The sequence below is a fragment of the Mixophyes fleayi genome, chromosome 3 (assembly GCF_038048845.1).
Source record: "Mixophyes fleayi isolate aMixFle1 chromosome 3, aMixFle1.hap1, whole genome shotgun sequence".
NCBI lineage: Eukaryota > Metazoa > Chordata > Amphibia > Anura > Limnodynastidae > Mixophyes > Mixophyes fleayi.
The window spans coordinates 308,395,076-308,420,735 of NC_134404.1; the positions used below are offsets into that span (position 1 = coordinate 308,395,076).

The window sequence follows — 25,660 nt, forward strand, 5'->3', positions numbered from 1 at the left end:
CGTATGAGGTGTATCTTATTTTGTCCATGCTGTTTGAGAACCTCAGAAAATAAACTGTGCTTTTGCATCCCTCCTATCTGACATACTGAACAGGATTTACAGCAAAACAATAATATTCAAAAGAAAGCATTCCTTTTCAATGTTGTGTCTTTACAGAACTATATTAAAAATATTTTTATTCCATGTTTACAATATGTAAGGCAGTGGTTCCCAAACTGTGCGCCGTGGCTTCCTGGAGTGCAGCGGCCAGGGCCAGTGGAAAGCAAGGAGGGGGACTACTTGGCAATTATATTGATTTAGGGGTGCCTTGAAAAAATGATGGAGACTCTAAGGGTGCCTAGAACTGAGAAAGTTTGGGATCCAGGTATGTTTGTGAGGTAGAAAAAGATGCTGATTTTGAAACAGGAAGAATTTAGTCACATTATATAAAAATAATTTGATTTACTTTTTTTTTTTTAAAGTACATATTAAAAATTGCTCATGTCCTAGCCTAAAGGAGAACAGCCCTGCATGGCTCCTGTAAGACACTAAAATACCATAGATGATGAGAGCCAACCTTGGAGACTGTAAACAGACACTTTCTAAATGTCCATGGTCCCTGACCAATGAGTGCCTTCAATTAGTTCTTTGGATACTTACAAATTCGACATGATGCTACTCAGCAATTTGTTAATGGCAGAATTATTTTAGAACATAATGATGTGGAGCTCCTAGCCCTGGGGAAAAACACTAAAACCATGTCCAATGTTTGCTGCCTTCTGATTAGTAAAACTAACTCTAACCTACAAAAATGCTTTGATAAGAAGCACCAAGATATTTCTGCCCTGTGTAAAGAAGAGGCTAGGTACACACTGGGCTAGGTACACACTACTGAGTATCAGGCCAATCAGACAATAAACTACTGACTGACCCGATATCACAGTAGTGTGCCCTGGAACAATGAACAATTATCGTTCCAAAGCTCATAAAATCGTTGTTTGAGATTTTCAAACTGACTTGAAAACGATGTTCAACGATGAAACAATAGCGTTCCAATTCTGCAGTATGTATTCACTCTGCGGAATTGGAACGACAGATTAAGAGATTAAGGGGAGGAGGGGGGGTACAGGCACACATAGCCAAGGTCCCATGACAGCTGTCACTTTGAGCTGATGGTTATGACAGATGAAGAGCACAGATTTGAAGGTAATCGGGTATAATGTGTAAACACGAATCAGCATGCTGAATGGGATTTCTCTCCCCATCATTGTTAAAATCACTAATCGTTACACTTTTCCTGTAGTGTGTACCTAGCCTTAGGTGACACCTTGGAGAGGAATCACTCTGCAGCTACATCTTCAAGGGGTAAATTAATCTAGTTACTGATAAAAAAAAATAAGCAGGTGTGTGGGGACACAAATGTGTGTGTAATGTCTCCACCCTACAATATTGCTGGCTCCTGACATGATGCTTGCTCCTAGCTTTTGCACATTTTTGTCCAAAACGAATGTAAACAATGTTCAGAGAATGTATTTCATACGAGTACATTTTGAGTGACATTGCAGACTACTACATATAAAAAACAATCTGCATTCTGATGAGAAATGTATGAACAATCTCTTAATAGACACATCAAAAGGTGAATCTTCCGTCCAAATCTTCCTCGATCTATCTTTTGATTTGACTCTCTGTACCACCAGACTCCATTTCATGGGAATCGGTGATCCACCCCTGGTATTCATCATACTTAATCAATTATTCAGTTTCCATCAATTAGTCATCCTCTCCCCAACCTCTCTCTGTTGGACTACTCCAAGGATTGGTCATAAGCCCTCTATTAACACCACCTCTATAGGTAAACTGGTATCCACATAAGAGCTGCAGTGTCCCTTGTACACAAATTAACTCTCCACTCATAAACTTACTCCTTTTGTATTAGCCAACATCTTAAATGTCTAACAGCCATCTGTTCAGGAATGGTTCAAAATATAAATTATATCCGATATATTTAAACATATAAAAATATAAACTGATTATATTCCCTCCATTGTCTTCCAAAGCTCTACATCAGGCCTGGCCAAGCTGTGGCACTCCAGGTGAAACTACAAACCCTAGCATGCTTTACCTGTAGTTCTGCCAGCAGATAGCTGGAGGGGCATGCTGGGACTTGTAGTTTCACAACACCTGGAGAGCCACAGGTTGGCCAGGTTTGCTCCTCATGATATCTCTTTAACAGTCAATGTGTCAGGATTTGAACCCAGGGCTTCTGCCTCTGTGGACTGCTGCTCTACTGACTGAGCTATTCTGGCTGCTGGACAGTTCCTTGCCTTTATTCAGTGTTATAGATCAGTTCCAGTGATCTCCTGATCTTCCAGCATGCCTTAGCTCCACCCCTTGACTTCCTATAAAAGCCTGGCCAGTTCCTATCTCCAGTGCCTGATTATTGTGCTCTGTGCCTGTGATCTAGCTCCTGCTCCTGATTACCAGCATCTACTACTCGTGTACCGACCTCGGCTTGCCTTCCACTTCGCCTCTGCCTCTACCTTTGGACCTCTCCGCCTCTCTGTGTACCGAACCCGGCTTGTTTGACCTTCCTTACCATCTTACCTCCTGTTAGCCAGCCTTACTCCCTGCCACTGTGCTCCTATCCTGTCTCCAGACCGTGACACAATGATACTATCCTTCTCAGTCTAGGTGTGACTACTGACTACATTCTCCTTTACTTCTCCCATTCATACAATATCCAAGTCATGCTGTCTCTGAGCAACAGATCCACACCTTTAATTACCATCCCTGACTGTTGAAACCACCACCTGTCTTGCCTGCAAATGAAAAGATTATTCCCCTGCAATTAATCATGGATACTGCTCCAAGAGTCAAATACACCTTCAGAACACGTTTTTCGTTGTTATTGCTTGTACTGTCAATGATCCCATAATAGGACACTTGTATATATGCATTTGTGAAAATAATAAGTGAAACATGTACATTTCTTGTCAGATGCATAGAAACTGGAGTTAGAAACAGTAAAGAGACCATTAGGGTACAGGGAAGAAACACTAAACCACAGAGGGCGAACAGACCTGTAGTAACAGACTCTGAATTCTCTCCAAAAGGCCAGTAAAGTTCATCTGCACACACACACAGCAATCCTCCCAAACACACAAAGTTATGTTCAATACCCCATCACACATCTGCTATACACTGTGGAGAACTCCACAAGCAAATAAGTAGCACAAAGAAAACAGCAATTACTATTCGTATAATAAAAAAACTCTGCTCAGTATTTAGTGCAAACTAATTCCAGGAAGGGGCGGCTGGGTGTTTGTAGTACTCCACCTCTGAAAGGGGAACAGGGGGCATGTCCCTAAATAACATGGGTGGACCTAAGGTGGTTAACTCATTTAAAAGTGTCTGACCTGTGTTAAACATATTTCAGAAAAGGGTACTATACATACCTTTGTTAAATAATGTGGTATATAACCTCTTCCAGAACCAAGATCTAAAGCAAAAGGAAAGGTTCTGCAAAGGAAATACAAATATATTCATGTCATGATTTAATAAATCAACAACTCGAGAACAGCTGGACAATTATGAGGAAGATATGACCTGATAATATTCTGTGTTCCTTAACCACTTAATAACCTGAGGGTTTTCACCTCTTCATCACCAGACTCATTTTTATGAAAGTTCAAGAGATTTCTATTTTTTAATCTATCCAAGCCCATTTTATTTAAAAAAAAATTATGGAACAAATCAGGCCTTCATATGGTAGCATATTGGAATAAATGTTTGTTTGTTTTTTATTTTAAGGGATTTCAATACAGAAAAAATGGAAAAACAAAAAGGGAAAATGAGAAAACCAAATTACATTTTCGCTGATTAATTCTTCCCAAAATTAATTTTAGGCAAATGGACAGTTTAATTAGGTCGTTCTCCAGAGCATAGAGACACCAAATATCTACAAGTCTTGATGGAATTAAAGGCCCAGAGACAATAGATATACATTTAGGGTTAGAAGTATTTTTTGTTCTGTTTTTAAATGATATTGGAACTGTGCGCAAATCCTTCGGTGGGAGCAATTAGGGGATAGGACCAGTAGTGTGCACAAAATTTGGGGTGACTGCATCTTTTTTTTTTTCAGATTTGGGATCACATGGATCCTGAGCGACAGTCATACGTGGCACAGAGAATGGGTGACATCATTTTGGGACAGAGGAAGGGACGAAGACAGCATGGGGACCGTTTTCAATCTATCTTCAAAAAAATACATAATTTTTATTATTGGGGGCAAATGACGAGGCAAGGGGGTGGCACCTCTGTAGAAATAAATCACTTGTAATATTGAGTTAATGGTAGCTGGTATGTAGATAGCAACAGATTACTCATCTCAGTGATCTATTAATGCAGAGAAATAGCTTGCATAGCATTCATAATTAATGGAATTGATAGGGGCGTTACTTTTATGTACCATATTTTATGTACCATACGAAATCATCATTGAAAACTTTGTTGAACTGCTATTCTGAGTCCTTTGACAGTTGGGAAGTTATTTAGGTGCATCACTGGATCCTAATGAAGTTGCCTCCACTATGTGTAAAGGGCAGGCGCACTTTAAACAAGCAGTAAATCACATAGACATTAACTGCATATTTGTATATTTATTTTTGTAAACATACCTAATGGAGGGAAAAGTACCACCACCAAGCTCACAAAGTAAATATTTCCAAACAGAGGACATTGAAATGTAAAAATCTTAAGTTCTGTCAAACCAAAGCAATTTTCCTATATAGATTTATCTAGTAGGTTTTCATATCAGGAGAAATTTGTACTGTAGCAAAAGTATTCTTTTGGAATTTACCAGAATATTGCTCCTCCCACACTTGTACACTCCAACCAGTAAACGTACATTCTAATAGAATGTTCTGATGTAGTGACTAACTTAGAGGATTATTTGAATCCTAGTCAAATGCTACTGAGTACTACAGCACACAAATAAATTAATAATAATACATGAAATAAAAAGGAATCACACAGGGAAAGTTGAACGCATTTGAAATGTTTGAGGAGCAATCTTTTTCCATTCTTCAGAGTTATACTATTATATGTAATGACATCAGCCAGCGGGATTGGGACTCTAGGGGGATGACAGGGCACATGGCAGCAGTCACACAGCAGCTTAGGTGCAAGTGACTGCAGACAGTTTTATTTCAAGGTTGCGAGCAGTGCAGAAAAACAAAACACACAAAAAAAAGAAACAGAAAAAAACCCCAACCTAACACTTGTCTGACTTTAACTAAACATAATTTAGAAGCTGTCCCAGGCACCCCACACAAGATACCTTCACTCAAAAGTGTTCCACAGGGCTTTGGAGGCCAACATCACCTTCTATTGACCAGGAATGAGAGCAATCTTGTGTGAAAGCAGAACTTTAAGTGGTGAAAACATACCTGTTACAGGTTCTCTAGTTCAGTTGTCAAGCCACTAAATGCCAGATAGCCTAAATGGAGTAGGATCGCACATATACTATACTGCAACAAATCAGACCCTTTACAAGTAGCCAACACAGCTGCCTTTTTCTGTTACCATGGCAACTTGGCATCCTGGATTTGTCCCTCAAGATAATGGTGATGGTTGGAAAGACTTGTACTGCCCTAGGTGATAGGAACACTTAAAACGCCAATATGTTTGTGTTTAAAGTGAAATAAAGACTAATTTGAATATTTTACATCATATTACTATGACATACCCGGGTAACAAAACTTTTGCTACTTACCTTGCTACATCAAACACGCGATCTGCAATTTGGCTTCCTACCTGTAAGAAAAGAAATAACACTTACTATGAAGGACAAGAAAGGAAAAAGTAATTTTTCTACATAGTAAAAATAATCATCATAAAACAGGGCAAAAAAACATCACAAAGCACTAAATTGCATGAAAAAAGTTAGTTGTAGAAACTGGCCTAATAAAATGCGTTTCCACTGTATGGGGTGGCAGTAGGGGCAAATTACCCAGTCAAATACTGGGGTTGCCTCTCTTTTAACCACTGACATTTATGTAATGTAGCTTTCTCCAGTATATACTTGTACTGGGAGCTATTGTTAGGGATGGTGTTAAGTTAATGATAGCTGATGGCCCTATCTGTAAAATGGTCATTGTCTTACAGATGTGCGACAGTAAAAGATCTGCGAGAAAGATGCTGTCCTTGCACCAAGGATACAGTTGTTTCAAGGGTCTCCTTGGATTGTAAGGTAATTGGGGCAGGTCCATAGTTACCTTCTAATTAATGTCATTGTACATCATTTTTTGTATCATGAACCCCTCATAGTATAGTGTGGAGTTATGTTCTCCCCGTGTTTGTGTGGATTTCCTCCAGGTGCTCATGCTTTCTATCACTCCAAAATCATACTGGTAGGTTTATTGGTTTCTGCCAACATTAACTCTAGTGTACGTTTGTGTGGTAGGGAACATAGATTGTAAGCTCCACTGGGGCAGGGATTGATGTGAATGGTTCTTTATTTGAATATTCTTTGTATAGTGCTACGCAATATGTAGGCACTATATAAATAAATATTAAGAAATAGTTAAAGTAATAAATAATAAAACAGTAATGTGTAATATATCAGTTCTTTATAAATGAAGGATAATATTAATAAATAATTATACTGTGGTCCCAATATAAATAAAGGACAGCAATGTGGCCAAGCTGCACTGAACAAATGACGGGGGTCATCATCATCATCTGCTGTTTATACAGCGGCACTAATACTGCTTTCATACTGCCGCCCCGGCAATATCCCGGGTATATGAACCTGGGATATTGCCGGGGGACAGGCTCCCAGACAGGCAAATTCCCGGGTCGACCGGGTTCACACTGAACCCGGGAAGACCCGGATCTGACAAAAACAAAAAGATAAATTGAAAAAAAAAAAGGAATAAAAAAGTCCTCTTACTACCTTAGTATTTCCTCATTGCTGACTGTCCGGCAGGTTACATGATGAAATTACGTCATTTCTATTGGCCAGGGAGAAAATTATGCATTTAAAGCGGCAATAGCGGACCCTATGCCTGTATAATGTAATCCGGGTGTAGGGTCCACTTTTTCTCCCTGGCCAATAGGACTGATGTAACCTGCTGGACAGTCAGCAATGAGGAAATACTAAGGTAGTAAGAGGACTTTTTTATTCTTTTTCTTTTAATTTCAAGTTTTTTTTTAATACATTTTTTTTTTTTTTACACTAGTGGGCGAGACCCGGGTTAAAAAACCCGGGTCTCACCGTTCATAGTGCGGGCGGCCCGGGTCGGACCCAAGAATTACCCCACCAAAAGACCCAGGTCTAATTCCCGGGTCAGCTGACCCAGGAATTAGACCTGGAGTCATTCATACTGCAGCCTCGACCCGTTATGCATGGGCAAGCCCCGGCAAAAACCCAGTAGCGCTGTATATAAAACTCACTCAGGTCAGTCCCTGCCCCAATGGAGCTTACAGTCTAAATTCCATAACATACACACAGAGTAAATTCCATAACATACACACAGACAAACCGTGAAGGACTAAGATCAATTTAATAGAAGCCAATTAACCTACAAGTTTGTTTTTGGAGTGTGAGAGAAAAGCAGAGCACCCGGAGGAAACACATGAAAACACGGAGAAACATGGTTGGGAATTGAATTCATGACCCCAGTGCTGTAAGGCAGAAGTGCTAACAGTGAGCATCTGCTGTTCAGTTCCCTCCTGCATAAAGATATTCTCCTAAATAATTCAGTTTTAACACTATCATTACCAGAGCAAACGACTTGGAAGGAAGAGGAGTAACAATCACAATTGGTGCTATTAAAAAGTTAACCAAGTTAAGACTTTTGAAAGTCAATGAACGGATTTATTCATGCAGATTTGTACATAATGAGATAGAGAGATTTGAGTCCAACACAGGGAAAGTGTGCAGGTCTGTGACTTACCTCTTCCTGGAGGTAGTCATACTGCTGGGCATTGGCTTGAGATGCTGCCCACTTCTTCTGCTTCCTTTTCATGCATCTGTCAAACACATTAAAAACACTCTCTGTTCTAGAGGTGGATGCTGCTCTCAGGGGCAAATAGTAATGAGGTACATCAGGAGGTGTGACATTATAAGTCTGCCATCCACTGGTTCCAAGTACTCTGCGCCCCCCTCTGTAAACTAGGAGAGAACATTTCTTGCACAGTGACATCCCCAAAGGGCTTGTGGCCATAGCAATGACTGGCAAAGCCCACCACTACTATGCCAAGTTAAGAACAATTATTACTAACCAGTACTACACTGCATCACATGACATTCAGGATAAACATGGCATCTGTATGGAGGATGGATTATAAGCTCTGTGCACAAGAGCAGAACACATAAATACATAAGTATAGAAAGCAGCAGCTCCAGCCTCCTACAGTCACACACTGATCGCTGAAGGCATGCAGGGTGGTGTCTCCGTGCTACATAGATATAATACCCCACATGGAAGTATTACAGCCAAGGACACCAGACCAGGACATGGAAACGCGTTGAATAATATTGATTTCTCGCGGCTGCCGTAGTCGGGGTGAAAGGTTATGTAACGCACGGCATTGTGGGAAGGAAACACATGGTGAGTAGTGAGGAAGGAGCAGGAGAGGTGGGTAACGCTGCCAGGTTACATGTAGATGGGATAAGACTCTGTATCGCCGAGGTGGGCACTGTGACTTCACCCACCGCCAGAGATCGGTATAACTGGGCATATGGTCGAGAGTGTCCAGACTCCTCAGCTGTTGTGGGGCTGAAAGTGGCTGCATGGCCGGGCATGCTGGTTCTTGTAGTTGTACAGCCGCTGAAGAGTCGCCCAGCCTGATATAACGTGTAATGTGAGGTGCAGGCCTCTTACACATCTGGCAGGCAGAATAACATGTTACTATCTGGGCTCGTGTTATGGCTGCACCTTTTATGCCATGCCTTATACTTGCACAAGTCATAGCACATGGGGATTACACTGCTTACTAAATAATCAGCAGTAGTTACTTAAGTCAGGAGTAAGTAGGTTCAGGCTCTACTTGTCATGCTGGAGCTAGTAGTTCAACAGCAGATTGAAAGCATCAGCTTTGCACAAGCCTGGTCTATAGTTTACTTAAGCATGTAAGCTGTTACTTATGGTTGCATGCTCTAGCATTTTTAAATAAAGGATTAAACTGGTAAAATGTGTGGTTTGCATGGTTTCAATGATGACACTCATTTTTTCAAAGTGCACAAAGACCTTGGGCCTGATTCATTAAGGATCTTAACATTAAGGATCTTAACCTTCTTATTTCAGTCTCCTGGACAAAACCATGTTACAATGCAAGGGGTGCAAATTAGTATTCTGTTTTGCACATAAGTTAAATACTGTTTTTTCATGTAGCACACAAATACTTGATAGCTTATTTGTACACTGAAATTTAAAGTTGATATTTGTGTGCTACTTGAAAAAACAGTCAGTATTTAACTTATGTGCAAAACAGAATACTAATTTGCACCCCTTGCATTGTAACATTGTTTTGTCCAGGATACTGAAATAAGAAGTTTCTCCAGTTAAGATCCTTAATGAAGCAGGCTCCTTGTATTCATATTTCACACATAGATGTCTGACTGTTTAGTGTGCCTTCTGCCTAGTCTATAAAAGGTGATTGATGCCCTGGTCAGTTAACTATTTAGAGCCTAGATTTGCACTCTTCAAGGGCTGACTGCAGTTTAATGACCTCAAATAATTCTCCATTTCAGGTTATTGTTTACTTTTGTAAATATATACACAGGCCTCCATCCTAATCTCTTGCTCCTTGAAAAATTGTCTTGTAATATTTGAATCTTTAATTATCTATTGAGCCTCATACCAGAAACAATTTAAAAACTGAGACTTGTTGAAAAATAATGGTAAATGAAGTCACAGTTGTCTTAATTATAAATTCATATCATAAATATAATTGTTTTCACCATTTGTATGCTAATCAAGTTAAACACACATATTTTTACATATAAAATGCAAGCTGAGATTATATGTAACTGCAATTTGTAGAGTCCTCAAACATATATGTGAAAGTTACCATTGTGTGAATGGAAACCACATGGAGCTGTCCCTGTATGAACACTCCATTTAACACTCAAAATTTCCATACACACTGTAATCTGGACAAACATTTGTACCATTTTAGACCTAATTTGCCAAAAATCACTACGGTTATGCCCATAAAAAAACACCCAATCTACATCTGATATGGGGGCGTGGAAGGCACCGGTTATTGACCGGGATGCATAGTAGGTGCTCCATCATATCTGGATATTTTTCCCAGTTGCCAAATGTTCGGATGTACATATATGGATAATTATGATATTGTGTCATTGATCCATCCCGACGAAGGTCAGGCTGATAGGCAAGACCAGCCGGTGTATAGCCAGGTTTAATGTGCAGATGCTGGAAATCATGTTTTTGCGTATCATGCCATATGTGCTAGCAATCTGCACCTCTACATGCACAATCCAATGAGACTATTAATGAAATTTAGTCTCTATTCGGCAGAATTGATCAGGCACACAATAAAATCAATCTTTGGGAAACTGAAGATTACTAGATCAGTTGCCCATTTTCTTTGTCATGCTCTAAATTGTAAATTCTACTGTATTTTGATGAGCTTATCATGTGCTAAATTTATAAATTGTTTCTCTTTTTTCATTTAAGGTTCTGACTTAGATTTGATTCTTCATTTGTCTGTTTTATTGAAAACCGTAAAGATGGCTTCAAAAGAACTCACCTCTGACCAGCGATTTAATAGGGTCACAAAGGATCCCAGATTTTGGGAAATGTCTGAAAAGGACAAGAAAATTAAAATTGATAAGCGCTTTCGAGGAATGTTCCATGACAAGAGGTTTAACCTTAAATACACAGTGGATAAACGGGGACGGCCAATTAACCACAATACCACTGAGGATTTGAAGCGTTTCTATGATCTATCAGATTCAGATGAGGATGCGTCATCGGATAAAGAAACGGCTTTAGCGACAAAAAAAGGGAAACAAAAAGCTAAACTAAAGAAAAAGGTTGAGCTGGAGTCCAAAGAAACATTACAAAAAACACAGAAGGCAAAGAAAAAAACACAGTCAACTGATGAAACAAATAACAGTAATGATAACATTAAACTAAAAGCGAAAGGGAGTAAATTACCTAAAGAAATAAACAAGGGAAAGGCTGAATGTCTGAAGGCCAAACAGAAACCACCAACCAACATTCCTCTAAAAACTAATAAAAAATCTGTAGAAGTGATGGAGCAAGATGAATCAGAAGAAGAATCAGAAGATGAATCAGAAGAAGAATCAGGTATCTTTAAGGAAATCTGATGATTATATTCATGTCTTCTGAGCTAATGGTTATTGTGGTGTATAGCCTGTTGCACAATTGACTTAGAAAATATAAATAATCATCATTTATTTATATAGTGCTACCAATTCCGCAGCACTGTACAGAGAATATATGTCTACAGTCTAAATTCCCTAACACAAACAGATAGCTAATTGGCTGCTGACAAAATTAACCCTAATATGGGCCCTGTTTGGTAATCAAACTCATGACCCCAGCGATGTGAGCCAGCAGTGTTAACCACGGTGGCACCGTGCTTCCCCAAATAATGACTGGAATTTCTCCTCCAGTCACCAAAGCGTAGTCCTTATATTAGACATGTATGTAATATTAAAATCATTAGCATTTGGTTATAAGTTTCCAATACACTTTATCTATAACAAAATCAAGTAACTGATTGTGATTATATGCTAACTAACTTCTTTAGAATAATGATGTGGTTGGGGCATGTGTATGACTGATAAGTTCAGTGAAATGTCAGATAAAAAGAAAAGTGAATTTAGGAATTGTGTACTTGCGAGTTGTATAAACAATTATTTGCTTCAACATTCATAGCCAATGAGCAGAGTTGTCATCATAATAGGCAGCTATTTATATAGCACCATTAATTCTGCAGCGCTGTACAGAGAACTCGCTCACATGAGTCCCTGCCCCATAGGAGCTTACAGACACAAACTCACGCAGTCAGACACAGAGAGACTAAGGTTAATTTTAATAGCAGCCAATTAACCTACAAGTATGTTTAAGTAAGTTCTGTTTATGTATTCAGCAGCTGTGGACATGGTCACCTTGTAGAGTTTCAGATGTATTATTATTCTTTAATCACAGTTCCTGCTCTTAAAGTCTCAACACGTTTGGCTTGAAATTGTAGCTTGTGGGGCTCCAGTGCCCGCCAGACGTGGCAGAGGAATCGTTTTTATTTGAAAATAGTTGGCCATTAATTGCTCTGTGTGCATGCACATCGCCCTTATCTAGAACTGGAGTCCCATGACATCTGGGCTGTTGGCCTGACTGACGTGTCTGGTTGGCTCTGACCAATTTAGCCACCTGTGTGTTCTTAAATTGGACTGGTTGTGTTCCTGAAACTTATTCCCAAATAAAAATAGACTTGGTGGGATTTATTTGATGTTCAGAAGTATCCTGGATGTTCATTAATCACTATAGGTTTTGTTAAACTTACAGGTCTTGAAGATAAGAGTGAAGAGGACAGCAATGACGAGATTGAGTCTGAAGAACAAGTATCTGAAGGGGCTGGCATGAGCCTGGACGAGGAGGGGAGTGATGAAGAAAGTGAATGGGAGAGTGATGAAGAAAGTGCTGGGGGGAGTGATGAAGTAAGTGACGGGGAGACTGATGAAGAAAGTGAGGAGGATGAGCATCATGGTGAGAACTCGGAAGAGTCAGAGGAAGATGAAGGCGCTAGTTCAGGAGAAGAGGAAGACAGTGACAGTGGTCCTGATCTTGCTCGAGGTAAAGGGAACATTGAAACAAGTTCTGAAGATGAAGATGATGAAGAGTACATAGCTGGTAAATCAGAAAAAGATGTACAAATTGAACACGCCTGGAGAGAAATGGACAAAGATGCCCCTCGTGGAGACCAGGTAATTTTGGCACTCGGAAAGCTTTTTTGGTCTGCTATGCTATACGTGAAACTTAGAAGCCTAGAATTGTACATTAAATTTACTTATTCATTTTCTAGATTCATAGTTGGGCTTCTGGTATGTGGTGTAAAACATTTCTGAAATGTATTTGGCTTGGAGGGTTGGTTAATTGTAGTTTCACTTTTTTTTTTAATCCCTTTGACTGTCATAAAAGTAAAATTTACATCAGCGTCAATCTGCTTCCATGGGTTTGTAGGTGTAAATTCAACAGTGTGGCAATTGTATTTCCCAAACTTCCTTTCCCTTTGAATTTTTGGGGTATATTTCATGGGATGAATTAATTGTATGAAGGATATGGAACAGTGTATTTAACACCATTTCCTTAGGTAAGTTGGAAAATAAATTATTGGCTAAACCATCACATTACAAAAAGGTGAAATATGGCGTGGTTGTTCACACATTTGGTACTGATGGTAGCCGTATATCCTTCCTTCCCCATTATTAAAATCTTCCAGTATAAAATGTGTGCTAATACTATCTTATACCCAGATATGAGTATTGGAAAACTCAACATCATAATATATATCTTCTGTGTATTAAATACATATTGCATGTTTTAGAGAAAGGTATTAAGCTTTATTTAATGTACTTTTCAATTACCCGTTATCAATATGACGAGTATGGATAACACTACTGTAAAATCTCTCTATCATTTATTATAAGAAAGCAATTTGTAGTCTTGTTTAATCAATTACATCATTCCATGCTTGCAAACTTTATGTTGGCCACGTCCGGGAGATCCTGGAGGGCAGGAGGCGTGGTGGTATAGTGTTAAAAAGACCCAAAACAGACATTATGTCACTGGAGTCGGAGCCAAAATGACGTGATTCACGAAGCCCCGCCCTTACACGCCAGCTCTAATCTGCAGATGCGAGAGAATTTTCAGCACTCCCAGGATTCCGGGAGTTCCCGGACATTCCGGTAGAGTTGGCATGTATACATCATACATTGTATAGAATCCACAAATACCATTAGGTTAAAATTTTAAAGCTCCATTACCGCCTCCTGTAACCTTTTATCTATGTGCTCCTCCCCTAGCCGGAACCCGGGAGTTATTCCATACAGCCGTTTTCCAGCGGCTCTGCTGGGTCTGTAATACAGAATTGGCAAAATCTATTCCATTTGTCCGGCACAAGGACGGTGGGAGGATCTGAGGATCAGGAGGACTAATCAGAAGCCACAGTCTTTTAAAATACATCTGTGTAAACATACTTGTAAAGGAGGCTTTCAGGCAGTGGACAATAGCTTGGTCTCGAGCACAAAATGTGGATGAATAGGATGCAAACCATTTTGTCCTGAAAATGTTTACATATATCTTTATGAATGTTTAAAGATTGCTTTTTTAATTAATTCATTTATGGTGCTTTAAAGGGGGATGTCCAACTGCTGTAGTTTTTACTTTGGTTAAACATGAACCCTCCAACCTTGTTATTATCAGAATGGTGATGTTCCTATATTGGCACCTATGTCGTTAACCAGTAACAGCGTATGACAGTTTCTGCTGCTGGTGAAATACTGTATTTGAGGAGTGCCACAGATTAACAATCTGATGCCACTGATAGAGTACTAACCTTTCTTCCATCATACTAGTCTCGGACAGGAATAGCTTGTTAGAAAAACTGCTGCGTGTGGAAATGTCATCTTGTATGATGTCGTTCTTATGTTGTGTTCTTGTTTATTACATTTGTTTTTCTGTTCTCGAACGTCATTTTATTCTCTGAGTGGTGCTGCTTGCATGAACAGGTGAACATTAAATAATCCTTTGCAACTAGACTCATTAGTGCTGTTGGATTTTGGGGGGTCTGTGACGGTCACATGTTATGGGAAATAAACAGATATTTGGTGTCATCATACTTATTAGAACACATCTTTAACAAAGAGGAAAGAAAGATATTTTTGTGCATTTATGATGCTGTAAATTTAGACAAGGTACGAAATTCAGTTAGAGTAAGATGCATATTAAAAGATGAACTTGTCCTGAAAAAAAAAAAATTAACACTTTTTTGTATAAAGAATAATACATCCACATGAATGGGGCCTTACTCGTGTATAATCAGACCTTTTCTAACTCCCAGCATGCAACAAGTAAACGTAATGTATCATTCCACGATCCTATACACTGTTGTGCTCACCCTTGTGTTATGTTATTGAGGATTTCTTGTAACAAAACACCACATCATGGGACAATGGCATATTATCCCTTCCTACACTGCTCCTTGAGATTCCGCAACTTAGATGTTTCTATGGCAACTTAGGTATAACAGGTGGTCCACATACAGCAATTTTATAGTGACATAAATGCCCAGAGCCTGATTATTTAGTGCATGCAGAGGAATCAGACCATCGGTATAGATGGCTTTAAATATACTCTGTGTTTTACAGTAAAACAGGGTAAACTGCCATTTTGTGGGTCTAATTCCATGAAATGGCTGCCTCCATGGTCTCTAGATGATTGGTACGCTTTAAGTTTATGTTTGAAAACGCATGCATTATATATTTATTATTGCTTATTCTCTTTGGTGTTTATGCTACATTATGTTGCCAATTTGTTTTGTGCTTTCTATAGGTAACCAGACGATTGGCTATTTGTAACATGGACTGGGATAGGCTTAAAGCTAAAGACCTGCTCGCCCTGTTAAACTCCTTTAAACCTAAAGGGGGAATTGTTTTCTCTGTGAAGGTAAGTGATTTTGATTGACCAAAACTTAAGGAAAAAAACCAATGGTATTTATAAAAAAAGGAAAATTAATGTTGGCTGGCAGCTAACTTGCTTTATGCATCTCTGTAAGGTATTGTCTCTTCACTTCATCACATTTCATTACAGGCAGCTGTAACCCCTACCAGTTACTAGGACCGTGTCCTAATGAGATCTGATACAGAACACAAAGCTGAAACAGGTTCATGTGTCTCCAGTTGGCCCACCCCTGTGTTTGATCGACCAATCATAACAGTGCATTTCTGCAGCAAAGCTGTCAGTCACTGCTTGTCTGCCTTGTTAGATATGAATCTCTTTCCTAAAATAACATAGTCAAGTGTAATCCTTCCAATTGCTTTGTGTGTATCATTCAACTCATTAATACACAGTTCTGGCTATATATTAATGCCTTCATAGCTTTCCTAGCTATTTTAAATATTAAGGCACTTTATTGTGTGTAGGCCAAAACTCTATTACAAGAAGATATATTTGGTATCCAGATAAATAATGAAACTATAGAATACAGTTCGGGCTATAAATCTGGCTTTGCACTGCATGGGCAACAAAGGATGAGACCATGCACAAATGTATCATGTACCAATTTCGTAACTCTTTTCCTTATATAATCCCAATAGATAAACCTTATTTGTCCCACATGCCTCAGTGATGTCACTTGTTATTAGTGAATTGATAGGCTATATTCTGATGATTATTCGTTCAGCCCATAACATGGGTGCCTCCGCTTTGTGTAGATGATGGGTGCACATGAAACAGCATGTTGGCTTTTCCAGGCCGTAACTAAGCCTCTGTGACCCTGGAGCGTTTGAGTCATGCAAAACTTATGTTGTATTAAACTATGCAACCGTTGTTCTTTATAAAGTCCCCTTAAATAACCTTTTTGTTCATTTTATGTCTTATTCCCTATGAATTGCTCAGATTTACCCCTCACAGTTTGGAAAGGAAAGGCTGAAGGTGGAAGAGCTTCACGGACCCGTGGAACTAAAGAGCATTTCAGAAGATGATGCCGCAGAGCAACTGTACGTGATCCGCATCGTTAGACTACAGTAAAACATAAAGAGAGAGGGGGAGATTCTGGCTTTAACGAAAACCAGCTGTACCCCAGCAATTAGCACAGTGGGGAGTTATTGACAGTCTCTCACTTGGAAATATGAAGCTTACTGTTGCTGTGTTTTGCATAGTACTTGTACATTTCATGAAGTTTGATTTAGTACCATTTTTATGTAGTACTTGCCAGCTATAAAACATTATATTTTTATGTTGCTGTCCACCCGTGTCCGTATTCCTCATGTTTTTAGTCAGACGGTGTGTCATGCAGGAGATCAAACATGGCCGTTATCCCTGCCTTTTCTTAAGAGCTCTATAACTCAGTCTGATGCTGGCCCAATAAGCTAGCTTTTAACAAGATTCAATCTGTTGTTGGAGTTTGTGTAGAGAGCTCCGGATGACCTCATTCATTTGCATTTGGAGGCAGGGGGATTAAATGTGTAATGGCTTCACTTAAAATAATATTTTGTTTCTATGTTTTTCAAAAAAGGAGACATCTCTTGAGCCGCTGTAAGTTGGCCTTGTTTGTACACGCACATGACAGAAAAACAACAGACCGTCGTGGCCCGGCCAACATAAACGTGCTGAAAGTATTGATTTCTTTCATGTGTATGCTTAGCAGTCAATTACTGTGTAGCCTGAGAAGTACTGCTTGGTGCCAAACATGGGGGAAGAAAACACCGCTGGTTATAAATCATACGTCCGTCTGTCCTCTGTTACTATCAAGTAACCAAAGAGAGTTTATTCATATTTGGACATTTATAAAAACGGGGACATGCTACCAGTTGATTTTCTAAAGCAAAATATATATATATATATTTTTTTATTTTTTTTAAGTTGCCTACGTGCCAGTTTTTAAAAACGTCCTTCATGGCACCTACAAAGAAAAAAAAAAGCCAAACATCAAACCTCCATCAAAAGCAAGAATACATTTTACATCCAGTCTACTAAGCGAAGATAAAATACAAAGTTCATACTGCCACCTTATAACATAGTCCGAAAATGGCATTATAGCAAGTAACAAAAGATGGTATTAAAACACTTATATGAGAATATGCCAGCACTATTGTTTGTTATTTTCCCCCTGCACTTACATAAGGAATGTCCTCCTTTACACTGATTTTCTGATTGTTTTTTTTAGGGTTAATAAGGAGAAATTGCGTGAATACCAATTCAAACGTCTCAAGTACTTCTATGCGGTGGTAGAATGTGACACTCCAGAGACGGCCAGTGCAATCTACGAGGAATGTGATGGGCTGGAGTTTGAAAGCAGCTGTTCTTTTGTGGATCTGAGGTAAATACAGTAAAAATAAAGGCCTTATTCATCTTTCATCGTCATCAGCTATTGATATAGCGCCTCTAATTCTGCAGCGCTGTACAGAGAACTCACTCACATCAGTCCCTGCCCCATTGGAGCTTACAGTCTGCACACGCACAGGGGTCAATTTGATAGCAGCCAATTAACCTACGAGTTTTGGGAGTGTGAGAGGAAACCAGAGCACCTGGAGGAAACCCATGCAAACACAGGTGGAACATACAAACTCCTCACAGGTAAGGCCATGGTCGGGAATTGAATTCAGGACCCCAGTGCTTTGAGGCAGAAGTGTTAACCACTAAGCCAACGTGCTGCCCGACTTTAAGTCTATAGTTTAGTTGTGTCCCTAAGTTATACAGAATCTTACCAGCGATGCCCTCCTCTCTCCTATCAAGGTGGTCTTTTAATATAGGCAGTGTCTTGTTATTGACACCACACTGGCAGAGAATATTGCTAGATAGTGGAAGACATTGGGCCACCTGCCAGTTTCTGTGAAATGCTGCACCCGGGTAACTGTAGTGATGTTTGAATTTACAGTTGTGTGTGGAATATTACAAGTTATTCTCCATTTTAAAAGTTTACTTAGCTGGGATCTGCCGTTCTCTAGATTCGGTTTATCCCTCAATGTCTTGTGAACACCCACAACCACTCTCCCGGCTCCTAAGCATTTCTGTAAGCAGTGACAACATGCTACCTGTCTAGTAAAAGACTGATAGGAGCATGAGAGTCCAGCATTGTCTGCCACACTCTCCTGGCTCCTTCTGACCCAGTCTGGACGGAGTGGGAGCCAGAAGACCGGCATTGTGCATTCAGAGCATGAGCGGGAATTTTGTGTATCTTGAGAACACCGGACCTCAGGCAGGTAACTCTAGGGATGGGGTATAATTTGTGATATTCCACACAAAACTAAACTTTCAGTTTGGGGTGGAATTATCTTTGAAAGGAGAACTAATTTTCCTCACTTGACATATATTAGAGAATATTTTAAGAGGTACATATTAATGTTGGTATGGCACTCTGTTTTACTACAGGCCACACTTCTAACCTCAGACAAAGGGCTAGATCTACTAAGCTGCGGGTTTGAAAAAGTCGGGAAGTTGCCTATAGCAACCAATCAGATTCTAGCTGTTATTTTGTAGAAAGCACTAAATAAATGATAGCTAGAATCTGATTGGTTGCCATAGGCAACATCCCCACTTTTTCAAACCCGCAGCTTAGTAAATCTAGCCCAAGGTCCTTTCCCAAGGTACAAGAAACTAGATTGTAATCTTGGTAGGACAGGTAAACTGTCTGAACAATTATGTTTAGAGTTAAGGCCACATTACATTAGTAGTCCTAGGGCAAAGACCACATCAGTGGCCCCCATAGCTATGTGCAAAACATAAAGGGTAACCTTTAGTTATCAAGACCTTAGTTTTTGAAATAATTTTATAAGTTGATCTTGGTCTATAATTGTGACCTATTCTACATTTAGGGTTTGCACTTAGGTTGGATGTAATGTTAACTCTGAGGGTTGTCAGAATTATTTAGTTTTATAGTCAAATAACTTTAAAGAATAGACCAACAGCAAATAAAGAAAATCATGTGTTCTACAGTCTCCCTGACATATTGACCAAGGGGCAAAGTTTTGTTTGCATTTATATATCTATAATATAAATGCTTAGTGTGTGTGTGTGGAAAAAATAAAACCAAGCTGCAGCGCCACCTGCTGGGCGGAGTTATACACTGACCTACTAAATTCTTAGTGTGTGTGGAAAAAAAAATTCAGAAAGGGCTGAAATTTGGTATACTAAGATGGTTTTAATTTGTTAATTGTTAAAAGTGTTTATAAAGATTTAAAAAATATATATATATATTTCTTGAAGGAGAAGTGACAGTTGGGAGTGGTTGGTGGTTGCCGGGGGTGACAGTGGGGAGTGGTTGCCGGGGGTGACAGAGCGAGAGGAGTGTGATACTCAGGACCGCTGAGAGAGATCCCTGTGTCTGGATAGACATCTGGACAGATGTGGCGATGAAAATGAAGGATGAGGTGATGGAGAAGAATGATGAGGTGGTGACATGTGGACAAAACCACGTTAAAAAAGGGCGTTTACGTCGGGAAGTAACGCTCTTCCCCTGAGGAGGCCTGGGCTATGGCCCAAATGCATGAGAAGAACCTTTTTAACACCTTAAGTAGCTTGATTTGACTAGAATGCATAAGTATCATGCACGGGTTAACTTGTGTTTAATATGTCTAAGCAAACCAGTAGCTACTTCCACTGTGTTAATAAGCGCAGTTAAGCTTTTCTGTACAGATTGACTTATGCCTATATGATTTAATGAAGATTTTATAGAAAAATAAAAGGACACAACTTCTGTTGCCAAATCTGCTCATATGTTTTCTTCATACATAACAACATATGGCTTTAGTGTGGAATTCAGGACATGCTTGTGTGGTGAATGTTTTGTTCTGGTATTTAGAAGCAGAAGTTTAGTATTTGTATGTCCTGGGCAATAGGGGCCTTTTAATGAGGGAGATCAATAGGATTTTGGACTTGAAATTGTGTGAAATCTATGTATAAAATGGAATCTTGCTGTCATAGACCAAGTTAGTGTTTACTCCAAGCAGAGTAGGTGGAATAATGCTTAAAGTGACTGAAAATACTATATAGTGCACACAACACCGTAATGTAACGTGTTTTGTGTATGATGTGAGAAGAAGCCTTATCAGATGCTATATGTCAGTAAATACTATGCTTCTAGTGTCCTCTCTGCTTCACTTGGCAGGTTCATTCCTGATGATGTGCAGTTTGACGAGGAGCCAAAGGACTCTGCTGTAGATGTGGATCTGTCGGCTTACAAGCCCAAGTTGTTCACATCTGCAGCTATGGTCACCTCCAAGGTATTTACATTTTATTTACTTTGCACGATTCTTGGGTTTTATCGTTTGCTAACTTAGATGTATTTAGATGCACAGTTTGTACTACATCATAGCAACCAATCTGACACTATAAAGCGGTGGAACAATGGCACAGTGGTTAGCATTGCTGCCTTACAACGCTGGGTTTTCGATTCCTATCATGGCCCTATCTTAGTTCTTATGGGTCCAAAAGCATACTCTGGTGAGGGAAGGGACTGATGATTACATAGACTAGTAGCTGAGTGTGTCCAAGATTGCTGCCTGGGAGATATATACGCTATATAAATACAGAATTATTATTAAAAACACAAATTACTGATTGGCTGCTGGGGATTAGGGCAACTCTTCACCAAAATGCAACGTTAGTAAGTAGGCCATCCTGTCGTAACCTGACATAAAAGCACGTATAGCTAATCACTGGCACTTTCTATACTATATATTTCATATGTTCCTCAGGAACTTGTATAAACTCTTCCTAGTATACAGATCTCTGCAGAAAAATTGAACATTAAAATAATGTTGTCTCTTCATTGCAAGTGCGTTTTATATGATCCATTGTATGTCATTCTTAAATCACAGCTGTCTTAGCGCAATAGAGACAAAACATTCTTTGTATATTGGTGTATATGGTTGTAATCTCTAGCTCTAAGCATTCTGACAGTCCATAGTTAGATATATTCCTAGCTACACCTACCTCTGTGACCAGACAGAATAGACCTGTGTGATATCACCTGAATTGGCGGGTCTGAATATTTTCTGTTACTAAGAGTGGTGTGGCTGAGGACTTCCTAATGTAGTGACATATTTAAAATCAAAATCTCACATTTTCTTCCCAAAGAAAGTGCTGGAATGCAGCAACAGCAGTAACCTACAGAAAAGGTAGCATCTTTCTGTAATGTAATGGTAAAACATGTGACTTTAAATCAGTTGTGTCATGATCATAGGAATGTATCATCATTATTACATTTCCTGTACCTGGCCCTGTGTGTGCTTTGTTCTGCTCAGTTATACACACTGGTATTAACATAATGCACAGCTATTATACATTTGCTCACCACCTCATTTATATTGAACAGACTATTTTATGTGTTATGGTGCTAACATATGAGACAGTTCTACCACATATATGGAGGGACAACAATGTAAAATATGCACTGACCTGATCAGCCAATGAGATCTCACGCACATGAATCATTACTGATCTGATTGTCCAGTTAGACAGAGAGTGTATGTAGTATATACATATGTATATTACAACTACTGGAGTGTCTCTTCTGAGCATGGGAGCACACGGAACCAGATTGTACAAAAGAACAAAACATTGACATATATGTTTTAAATAATTTAGTTAGGTTCACTGGAACGGAGTTTAAATCCTTCTATTTATGGAAACGTACTCTGCATTTATCTATCTATAGCAGTCATTATTTTACATCAATTTTCAGGTGGAGCTGACTTGGGATGAGACTGATCAGGACAGGGTTACAACATTAAACAGACCCTTCAGCAAAAATGAGGTTCTTGACATGGATTTTAATGCCTATTTAGCATCCTCTAGTGAAGAAGAAGAGGAAGAAGAGGTTCCACCTGGTAAGTTCATCCAATCCATTCATAGTTATGTGTATGTCTGCATCATTTGTACAGTGTATCAGCTAGTGTGTGGTGTGTAGACTGTCTGCAATGTCTAGCTAAAGGAGAGGCTAAACCTGTGCTTCCAGAGACCATGTATATGCTGAGTACTGGCACACACCGTTATCCTGGCCTGTAGAGGAGGTCCCCTCACTAGAAATGTAATTTTATTTCTGTACCAGGAAAATCATCATACTTATACCGCTACATGCATCTAGTAAGGGAATTACATAATTATCTTTGTTAGTGTACTATATGTATTCTATTGTATTTTACTAATACTTGAGTATATATTTTATCTACTTATGTACTATAAAAAAAAAAACACATGTTGATGCTGGAAACTCTTTTGTTTGTTGCCTATCAGAAAATTTTCTCTCTCTAAAACTGTAAAGGGAACATACTTAAATAAGTTGTTAGTGCACTGTATATAAATGTCTTCCTCATTTGTGCAGGAATAAGATTTCATGCCAACATCACTGCTGTACTATGTTGCACAAGCAATTATATCTATCCACTGGAAAAGGTTCCTGCAACATTCATACAGTGTATTCGCTGTAGTGTGAGAGGGAGCAACAATTCACACTGCCTGCAATTGTTTTAAATATTATTTATAATTGTTTTTTTAAGTTTTGACAACAGTGTCTGTTTTTATTGGTCCTGAGATCTAATATTGTATGTGTTAAATAGATGTTATATCCCATCAACACAGAACTCCCATAGTGATTTTCTGGTTGTATGCAATAGGTAGCTAATGTAATTGCTAGCATGGTTTCTTTATATTGCTTTCAGGTGACAGTGGGGATCATCAATGTTAGTCCTGCAAACATGTATTCTAGCATAATCATCCAATCATTTTAACAGGGTAGTGAGTTTTATGAATGTTGTGTCTAAATTAGGTGTCTGCTTTAAATACAAAATATGCTTCTCTATCTCATTATTATCACCATAATTTACTTTATTTTGGTTAACACATTGCTTTATACTAAATATACTAACTAAGAAAAAATAAGAAAATGGAAGCTGTAAACAAAATAAGGAATAATTGAGTAGTAGGTGTATTTTGTAAAGCCAGTGTTTAACGGGAAAAACAAAACAAAATTTGTTTAAAAGCTGTACCATAATAGACACAAATATTTGTGTAATGCTTCCCCACCGCATGAAAGAACGTACGATATTTGACATGTTATGTACCGTTGTTATGTAGCCGCATGCTAACAATGTATCTTCAATGATTAGTCTTACTAAATGCAGAAACAGCTTTCAATGATAAGCTGGGGGTACACCCTACAGAATTTTCCACCAACTTTTTATGCCGATCGATTTTACATGCGATCGATGGTCCGATCGCTCGGTCCATGGACTGCATACACACTAGCCTTGTTTTAGACAATAAAGGGAAGAGCAGCTGTCCCGTTAGCGACTTTTTACAGCTATGTTGTCGTGAGCAACGACTGTAATTTCGTACTCACTGTTGTGGATCGGTCGGAGGTTTGTACACACTACACAACGGAAACGAGATTGGAACAAAAATATTTAACGGTACGACCAACCAAACGAGGCGACAATCGTCCATTTGGGCAGACTTTCGACCATAGTGTCACTACACACACTGACCCGACTTTTGAACGAGCGGTTGTATGTCTGCTGATTGAGCCGATTATTGTACGAAAACCGTGTAGTGTGTACCTAGCTATAGTAATGACAGGTTTTCTTAGCAAGGTGAGATAAAATATCCAGTATAAAGACACTGCAAAGCTTATGTAAGGCTCAAACAAACCAGGGCAATAGAGTTTCTGAAATTGTTATGCGTTCCGTTTCCCCCTCTAGACAATGAAAGCTCTGCAGTGATTGGAGAGGCCAAGGCTAGGAAAGGACCAAAAGACGACGAAGAACAAATTGCTCATTACAGGGAGCTGCTTAAAAGCATCCAGGAAAAAGAAAAGAAGCAGCAGGACAAGGATATAGGAATGGAAGTAAAATGGGTGCCAGGTAATAGTTATATCCCTCTACTTCAATGATTATAATAATATTACTGTGGTGTGGTAATACAGCAAATCACCACTAAGGGACACTATAACATTTAACATGAAATGTGCAATGGTTCTTTTCAGTCTTATGCAAGCGGGGAAGTGTCTCCAACCCCTTAATCTAAACCAGTGTTTCTCAAACGCAGTCTTCAGAACACCCTAACAGTGCATGTTTTCAGGGTGACAAGGGAAGTAATTATACCACCTATGGATTAGTTACAGTGTGTCAGTCAATAATGAGTACGCCTGTGCTAAAGCAAGGAGATATGGAAAACATGCACTGTTAGGGGACTTGAGGACCAGGTTTAAGAAACATTGGTTGAGACCACTAAACTCTTGTAAATTGGGCTTTGATGTAAATGATTTGGTGTTTGTTCACACTATAATGCAAACATGACATACTGGTGTTTGAGGTCCCAATTTATACCTTTCCTTTATGAACTAGTTAATAACAGGGATAAGAGTTTAGGGCCATTACAGCTGTCATCTCAAACATATTGCTTTAAAGAGGACTTTAAATATTAATACATTGCTTTCTGACTTCCTGTTGTATTACAACTATCTATATGCTCCTGAAATGTGTTTTTAATTATCTATTTTATCTGTCCCATCCGTCCCTATTACTTTCTTTTTATAGTACATTGGTGAGATTATTTCTCTCTATGGTATTTAGAGATTTTAAGCACAATGTGTCATCTGTCAGTTAAGGTAATGCAAAGCCACACATCCAGTAATAGGAGGTTATGTAACAACTACTACATTATAATCTATTGCTAGTTCCCTGTAAGCATGTGTCCTGTCTACAAGACCAAAGTGCAGGACGCTTATTGGTGCTTCATGTTTCTGTATTCAGACCATTGGCTGGATGGTGGTATTGTTTTATTTCTTTATAGTATCTATAATATAAATGTCTAGTGGCGTGTGTTAGTCTGTCTGTGTGTGAGTGGCAAAAATAAAACCAAGCTGCAGCGCCACCTGCTGGGCGGAGTTATACACTGAC

General features: G+C 39.1%; 2 protein-coding genes across 5 annotated transcripts in view; one reads left to right on the top strand and one right to left on the bottom strand.

Annotated features, from left to right (window-relative positions):
• The window catches only part of NDUFAF5 (NADH:ubiquinone oxidoreductase complex assembly factor 5), a 34,146-nt gene extending 25,609 nt beyond the window's left edge, over positions 1-8,537 (bottom strand). The window contains exons 1-3 of the mRNA XM_075203951.1: positions 7,941-8,537; positions 5,756-5,796; positions 3,438-3,501 (exon numbers count right to left, since the gene is read on the bottom strand). Of these exons, the coding sequence (XP_075060052.1) occupies positions 3,438-3,501; positions 5,756-5,796; positions 7,941-8,210 (375 nt within the window). The 5' untranslated portion in view covers positions 8,211-8,537. The remainder of the gene's footprint in view (positions 1-3,437; positions 3,502-5,755; positions 5,797-7,940) is intronic.
• Positions 8,536-25,660, top strand: part of ESF1 (ESF1 nucleolar pre-rRNA processing protein) — a 35,222-nt gene continuing 18,097 nt past the window's right edge. The window contains exons 1-9 of one of the 4 annotated variants that reach the window (XM_075203947.1): positions 8,536-8,597; positions 10,692-11,327; positions 12,549-12,967; positions 15,594-15,707; positions 16,659-16,759; positions 17,929-18,081; positions 20,869-20,983; positions 22,447-22,591; positions 24,461-24,622. In XM_075203947.1, the coding sequence (XP_075060048.1) occupies positions 10,745-11,327; positions 12,549-12,967; positions 15,594-15,707; positions 16,659-16,759; positions 17,929-18,081; positions 20,869-20,983; positions 22,447-22,591; positions 24,461-24,622 (1,792 nt within the window). In that variant the 5' untranslated portion in view covers positions 8,536-8,597; positions 10,692-10,744. The other 3 variants (XM_075203948.1, XM_075203946.1, XM_075203950.1) reach the window with 3 other exon arrangements.